The sequence below is a fragment of the Atta cephalotes genome, assembly GCF_000143395.1.
Source record: "Atta cephalotes unplaced genomic scaffold scaffold00059, whole genome shotgun sequence".
Classification (NCBI taxonomy): Eukaryota; Metazoa; Arthropoda; class Insecta; order Hymenoptera; family Formicidae; genus Atta; species Atta cephalotes.
In genome coordinates this window covers 392,233-399,873 of record NW_012130123.1, presented here as the reverse complement: position 1 = coordinate 399,873, position 7,641 = coordinate 392,233, and the positions used below count along the sequence as shown (strand labels likewise).

The window sequence follows — 7,641 nt, the reverse complement described above, 5'->3', positions numbered from 1 at the left end:
GAAATGCAGTTTTTCAATCCAATTGCATCCAAATGAATCTAATTGAATCCAATTGGATTCAATTAGCGCTTTTTTTTATTTAATTGGATTCAATCGGGTTCATTTGGATGCAATTGGATTGAAAAACCGCATTTTCTATTCAAAATTTTGAATTGAATAGTATTCACAATGCACAGAAAAAGCTAATATTATTTTTAGATTGAAAGGCATAGAGATATGCTCCATGCAATTCCTATAAATGAAAAAAAAATGAATTTAATTCATTCTCGTTTGCTGGATCTAGAATTATATTATATAGATTAGATTATTTATATTATATAGAATTATATTATATATATTATATAGATTTTTAATATTGACAGTAAATTTTAGAACACAGTCTACTCATTGTCAGAACCTTAAATCATAGAAAATTAACCAATCACAGACGAATATCAAAGGAATAATCAATTATGATTGGTCAATTTTCTATGACTTAAGACTCTGGCTACCAATTCACGTGCTTTAAGCGTTTGTAATCATCATTCTGGCTGTGTTCAAAGTCTCGCTACAAATGCTTTGAAGCGTTTGATGGACCAATGAGAAGAAAGAATTTTACAAACTGACCAAAACACTTCAAAGTGTTTGCAACATCGCGTTGATCATTCCCTCTCGCTTTATCGTCTATATCGTTCATTATAAAATAAGAATGAAACTATTGAAAAGCACTGAAAGTATCCAAAATCGCAGCCCCTATGATCGCTACGATTTCTATTGTAGATCCCATATTAGAAATAAAATTTATAAGTCTTAAATATGAATTTTTTTTTTTCGAATATTAAATTAGTGTCAGTACGTAAGTGATGCGAGTCTCAAATAAGGATGCATCTGTGTGTGTTATGAGAATCGTATGCGGCGAGGGAGTGAATACTCGCACATGTGCGCGCACCATGCGATTATTGTGCGGGCATTTTGTTATCTGGATATGTTCTGTGACTCGAGAAGTGTGGATATTTGTGAAAGAAAGAAGAAAACAAACAAAGAAAGAAGAGACGATTGTCATGCGAAAACGGGGACAACGACGAACACCGGTCAACCATAACCGGTTCGGCCGATTATTGACGTTGAAAAACCGTGGCGCGATCTGATTAGCGTAAACATCGACCTAACCTAACCTAATTCACAGAGCGCCAAGGGCGGAAAAAGTTTCTCCAAGCGGCGTGAAAAATGTGATTTCTCACGTCTCGCAACCCGCGGCGAGTCTCGCATTCATGCGAGGATTGTAGAGGAAGGAAGCGGACGAGAGATGGAGAATTACTCCGTACGTATCAATCCACAGGCCGCCCGTGGAGATGTTGCCGACGAGTCGCCTGCATTTCACGACACCCAACCGAAGCAGCATGCTGATCACGTCAGAAAACGAGAGGATGTGATCGTTCTGACGAGCGACACGAAAGGCGGTTTGTTCAATTCCAGAGCTCTCCTTTTTCTCACCCTATGGTATGTCTTCAGTGGATGTACACTGTTTCTAAATAAATATATACTGTCCTACATGGAGGGTGATCCCACGATATTGGGTAAGCAAATGATTATTTTTGAGCCTTATCTATTATCTAAAAGCAATGTCATTGAATACAGCTATTTCTATGTAAAAATGTAAAGTTCATAATGAGTCATCAGATGATGTCTTCCACTTAATGATACAAGTCAGCACGTGTTTCTTCTTTCTATCTTTGTTACTCATGGAATGTAAAGAAAGATGGAACATTTATACAGACTTGTGTTATTAAACTAAGATTTAGTAAAATATTTATTTTGGGTCCTTTCCATTTAGTGAGAAATCGACACAAGGATTATTCTATCACTAGTTCTGTTCTTTTTAGCTAAATTTCTTGTATAGCGCATCTCTTTTTTTCTCTTCAATGTTAAAAGAAAAAGAAAAGCTGACCATATCATACAAGAAGTTTAGTTAAAAAGAATAAGTCTAATAAATCAAGAAAGAAATGTTTACACTAACTTGTTATTAAATGGAAAGCATTTTGTATATTTGATTTTCTTTTTTTATTGAGGTAGGATTATTTCTTTAAATCTAAAAATGTATAACCCAGTCGAAGAAAACTTCCAACAATTACAAAATAAACATTTTATCGAATGCAACTATCTTAACACATGATGAATCTTGACAGTGAATCATTTCAGTTTTTGTTAACATTGTAAATAACGATACTGAAATGATTCACTGTGTCAACTGTGTCTTCCTAAAAAATATCCATAGTATCTTTTATCAGTACAATTAATATTAAAGCATTAATATTAAATATCTGATATGTCAGTCATTAGTGCTTTGTATCATAGCTTTTCTTTGACATTTTATATATAATATTATATTTTATAAATATTTATTTTGAATCGCAGGTGCTTGTCAAATGTTAATGACTGCAATTTGTGGATTGATACAAATGTACTTTCCCTGTGGTATGTATAAAGCCAGTCCAAGATTGATGAGACCTCCAGGATTTTACAAGCACATGACACTTGTAGGCTGCACAAGGTTCGCCACGGTAGTGTTAGGTCTAGTATCATTAAATTATGTAGCTGTAAGTTTCACAGAAACCATAAAAAGTAGCGCACCTCTTTTCACCGTCCTCATCAGCAGGTATTTATTAGGTGAGTATTTTTAGAGTATTTTTATATCTAATATAATTTATAATAAACAATTCAATTTTTGATAATTAGTTGAGCGATTAGAATTTTTATATCGACTGATTATATTTTTAGGGGAACATACAGGATTATATGTAAATCTATCTTTAATACCTGTAATGGGTGGATTGGCACTGTGTTCCATCAATGAAATTAGTTTCGATCTTAGAGGGTTCATCGCCGCTATGGCCACAAATGTAACAGAATGTTTACAAAATGTTTACTCGAAAATGTTGATCAGCGGTGACAATTTTAAATATACGTAAGTAATTTAATTCATACGAGTGTGTAATATTGTAAAAAAATGGAGAAAAGAATATTTTATTTTTATAGGCCAGCAGAATTACAATTTTATACCAGTCTAGCGTCAATTGTGGTACAAATACCGGTATCGATACTGTTAGTCGATTTACCTACTCTGGAGCATTCCTTGAGTTTTAAATTATTCGCGGCATTCCTTCTTAACGGAGTATTCTTCCATTTCCAAAGTATTACCGCTTATGTACTTATGGACTATATCAGTCCCGTGACACACAGGTATGTAATGGTCTTTTAAGCATGTAATCAAACTGTATTTTCTTGATTTTAAAATACATTATATTGATGTTGTAGTGTTGCTAATACTGCAAAGAGAGCTTTCCTAATATGGCTCTCTGTTCTATTATTTAACAATCCTGTGACGGGATTATCGGCCCTTGGTACTTCCTCAGTTATAGTAGGAGTATTGCTGTACAATCGGGCGCAGGAATACGACAGGATGAATAGAACAAAGAGAATACGATATTCGTCGAAGATCAATTTGCAATAGAACAATTTTCCAGTCTACAAAGATTTTATGTGTATGGGAAGAGAAATATGTCACCGCACTAAATGTATTGCATTAGAGTACAAACGATACCCATTTTCTTATACAGCAGTATTCTGTTCAGTGGAAATGCAAAGATAGTACGTATTTGTAAGATTAAGACGAAGGACAATCAATAAAAATTATTGTTTTTTGAATAATTTCTAGTGAATTTTGTGATATATTAAGAGCAATTAATTAGTTTGATCTCGTTTGCAATTTGTAATATAAATCATTAATAACTAAATATCACTATGAAATATAATTTATTTTATTTGTAAACTTGAAAATACATTTATTTGCATATTTAAAAATGTCTGACAGGTATGATAAACCAAGAAAAATCGGGACGAATGAATTATATGTTAAAAAGTATTTGATTACTGTATTATACAAGTGTTCCTAATGTAAATGTGAGAATTGTGGAATGTATAAAAGAAAATTTTATAAAAATAAAATTTCTTTATATCTACTGACATCGCTGGCAATGTTCTTGAAGATTTATGATAATGTAGAGGTTTTATATCATTTATAAGACAATTAGTACATATTAGAATACCTATTACTTTTACGGTTATCTGATTATATTTCGTTAATTTATTGACAAGCCTTCAATGCTTGTTTGAGATCGGCTATAAGGTCTTCTTCGGTTTCAAGGCCAACAGATAATCGAATCAATTGATCAGTTATGCCTAATTTTGCTCGCATATCTTCCGGCACGGACGCGTGCGTCATTACGGATCTAAATGAGAAGAACAGATTAAAAATATGTTTTTTAATATATATTTAATATATATTTAATATATATAAAAATATGTATTTTAATATATATTTAATATATATTAATATATATAATATATAATATATATTTAATATATTTTTAATATATATTTCTCGAATATACTTACGGTAATTCGGCTAGCGATTCGTAACCGCCTAAAGATTCAGCTAAAGTGAAAACTTTCAATGCTTGCAAAAAACGCTTAGAATCACCTTTCAGATAGAAAGAAATCATGCCGCTGTGTCCTGTTTGCTGTGTATGTGCAAGCTCATGTTGTGGATGCGATGTGAAAACTGCAATGTAACAACACGTATTTTATCTTGTAAAGATTTTATCTTTTATCGTTATATTGATTATTCAGATTATTAATTTTATATATGCTTCTACTTTAGAAACATACAAGGTAAAGATAACAAAAAATTGTACGGTTACATACGTGGATGAATCACTTTCTCAACGTTAGGATGAGAATCGAGAAACGTAGCTACTGCTAAACCATTTTTCATATGTCTCTGCATTCTTAGTTCGAGCGTTTTCAAGCTACGATTGACTAAGGCACAGTCAAATGGCGATGGAACAATTCCCATAGCTAAATCGAAAAAGAAAATGTTATATAAAATCTTCAAATGTGCATCTCGAAAAAGCTCTTGTTGATTTACCATTTTGATTGAACTTCAATCTCTCTCCGAGATCGTCCCGACGCGTTATAGCAGCACCCATAATGACGTCCGAATGGCCATTCATATACTTTGTCAATGAATACATCACTATGTCGGCACCAAGGTCAAGAGGTTTCTATTTTACAAGCATAATATATTGGTTGCAGTTTCTTTCATTGATTGAATACAATTTTTCTCAATTTTACTTGGAAATAACAACTTACTTGGAAATAACATGTCAAATATGTATTATCAACGACTAGTATAATATCTGGATGAGATTTCAAACTTTCAGCAATAGCCTTTATATCTACTAGTTTCATCAAAGGATTTGTCGGCGTTTCTAGCCATATCATCTACAATAGATAGAATGAATTATAATACAGAAAATACTAATATGATATTAAAAAATATAATATTTAAAATACAAAATATTAGATTTTAATACAAAGTATAAAGAACTATATTTTTAGTTTTTTATTTACCTTTGTATTTGGCTGTATGGCATCTATAATATTTTGTACATCAGTCATGTCAACGAAAGTATATTTTATACCTTGTTTGCTACTACATTTTTGAATGTAACGATTAGTACCACCATAAAGATCATCTCCGACAATCATATGATCTCCTGCTTCCAAAAAACCTACAATAGCAGTAAGAGTACCTAATCCAGAAGAGAAGCAAAAGGCATGTTTGCCATTCTCTAAAGCAGCTAAGCACGTCTCTAGAACATTACGTGTAGGATTGCCACTTCTGCTATATACATATTCCTAAATATGAAATGAAACAATTAAAGTTAAAATGCCATTATACAAGATTGTTGATTTTTTGCAATAATATTCAAACACGTTCAAATTCAATATATTACTTATTTATTTGTTTATATTACTTTTGTTTTTTGTAATATATTACTTATTTATTTGTTTCCCAATTTAATAAAAAAGGCCAATATGTTTTAAAATTATACTAAATGCTTATAGTATACAGAAATATTTGTTTCGAGCACATTCGACTCGCATTTTTCTTGTTAAGCCATTTATTTAGCTATTAAATTTCCAAGTCATTCCTTTTTCTATCTACTTATCTCTGTTTCTCATCTGTTTCATTTACTTGTTTTTCATCTTCATTTATCTATTTATCTGTTTCTTATTTGTTTCATTTTCGTGTTACTTATTTGTTTCAACTTTTCGACAGAAAATAATATAAATTGATTTATAAAAAAAAATATTCTATTTTCATAGCTTGTATATGTAACTTTAATTTTATTAATAGCTACAGAAACTTAATGCAATTTTTGCTAGATACAATTGACATTAATTGATTGAGTAACAAGGACTAATTATTAAGAGCTATATATGGATGAATCTTGATGAGTCAGACGTTTAGTACTTACTCTGGGCGGCGCTGGACTATCCTGCTTAAAAGTAGTCGACATCACCATAGGTGGTACAACCGAGCAATGATTCCACTGATCAGGATCTTGCCCGGCATGGATAGCTATTGTCGCGAAACCTTCTTTTGAAGTCATTGTTTATTCAGTAAAAAAATGTTCTGCGAATATTAATTAAAAATATTATTTATTGTTAATATGCTGTAATTAATAGAAATATTTTTTGAAACTCCTGTTTAGAGGACCCCATTCACTTTGACCTGAACATATTCGGAAATCCCTAAACAGGAGTTTCGTCTATATCGTTTTTTTATTGATTTTTTATTTATTAGTAACAATAATATAATAATAACATTTATACGCGTAATTTTAATTTTCATCGCAGATTTATTGCGTCTTATTTTTTTGTAACTTTTTATTCTAAACGCAAATTAAATTGTGTGTACTGTGCGTGTTGTTCAGTCCTTCATTCAACGTAAATGTAAGAAATAGACTAATTAATTAAAATTAACGTAATTTTAACACAATCTATTTATACTGAACAATACACACGATAACAATTTGCGACTTAAAGATAACACATTTACGTAACATAAAAAGTGAAACGCAATAAATCTTCGATAAAAATTGAAATTGTCAAATACAAATTAGGAAATAAAATCTTGTCTTGTTATTTATAAATCTTGTTATTTATATGTTAAGAAAAGAAAAAGAAGTATTCATTTTTTTTAAAGATCGAGCGCTCTAGAGCATTCTGAAAAGCTTTGAATAACGTTCGTGGAATTTAAATTTGCGAGGGCATTCTGTTTGAGATTCTTCTCTACACTTTTTGCACTCGCCTAGTTCGCATGTTTCCACGGCCCCATAGCAAACAATGTAGCTGATTAAAGAGATTATATTCTTGGCAGGGACTAATTCGAGTGATGAAATAGCCTTATCAGAGCCGAATTAATGAGAATTTACTTAAGAATCACAGCGAAATTCACTTACTTTAAAATCGATATCGCCAAATATCTGCTGAAAGTGAAGGCAACTGAAGTAACCTGACCGGCGACGAGCTACTTAAATAACTTGCAACGTTGTCAGCTGACCGATAAAGGAAAAAAGGACAAAATATTCTGCACTCTGGTGGGGCGTTGGTTTGTTCACGTTGTTTGCATTTTTCGCATTGAATATCTTCGCTTTTTTCTCTTCAACGCTCGAATATATTTATCTTATTTTAATATATTTTAAACATATTTATTCTAAGTATAAAATTTTTCAAACTCTCTCTCTCTCTCTC

The 7,641-nt window shown here is 31.5% G+C and overlaps 2 protein-coding genes across 2 annotated transcripts; one reads left to right on the top strand and one right to left on the bottom strand.

Moving 5' to 3' along the window:
* The first annotated feature begins 1,285 nt into the window (after window positions 1-1,285).
* Window positions 1,286-3,490, top strand: LOC105623575 (solute carrier family 35 member E2-like). The gene is made up of 5 exons (XM_012204964.1): window positions 1,286-1,556; window positions 2,395-2,646; window positions 2,758-2,944; window positions 3,016-3,219; window positions 3,295-3,490. The coding sequence occupies exons 1-5, from the start codon at window positions 1,286-1,288 to the stop codon at window positions 3,488-3,490; spliced, it is 1,110 nt and encodes a 369-aa protein (XP_012060354.1).
* A 633-nt stretch (window positions 3,491-4,123) lies between these two features.
* On the bottom strand, window positions 4,124-6,497 carry LOC105623576 (cystathionine gamma-lyase-like). Its single transcript, XM_012204965.1, has 7 exons — window positions 6,363-6,497; window positions 5,452-5,739; window positions 5,191-5,322; window positions 4,967-5,102; window positions 4,744-4,896; window positions 4,435-4,600; window positions 4,124-4,268 (listed from the first exon to the last, which is right to left on the bottom strand). Exons 1-7 carry the CDS (start codon window positions 6,495-6,497, stop codon window positions 4,124-4,126), a joined length of 1,155 nt encoding a protein of 384 aa, XP_012060355.1.
* Window positions 6,498-7,641: the final 1,144 nt, after the last annotated feature.

Bases quoted from the DNA above. Each gene is read 5' to 3' on its own strand.
- LOC105623575 (XM_012204964.1), top strand. From the start codon at position 1,286: ATGGAGAATTACTCCGTACGTATCAATCCACAGGCCGCCCGTGGAGAT. The intron at 1,557-2,394 runs GTAAGCAAATGA...TTTGAATCGCAG, and splicing joins GGGTGATCCCACGATATTGG to GTGCTTGTCAAATGTTAATG. The intron at 2,647-2,757 runs GTGAGTATTTTT...TTATATTTTTAG, and splicing joins CATCAGCAGGTATTTATTAG to GGGAACATACAGGATTATAT.
- LOC105623576 (XM_012204965.1), bottom strand. From the start codon at position 6,497: ATGACTTCAAAAGAAGGTTTCGCGACAATAGCTATCCATGCCGGGCAA. The intron at 5,103-5,190 runs GTAAGTTGTTAT...CTTGTAAAATAG, and splicing joins ATTTGACATGTTATTTCCAA to AAACCTCTTGACCTTGGTGC. The intron at 4,897-4,966 runs GTAAATCAACAA...TTTTCGATTTAG, and splicing joins ATTGAAGTTCAATCAAAATG to CTATGGGAATTGTTCCATCG.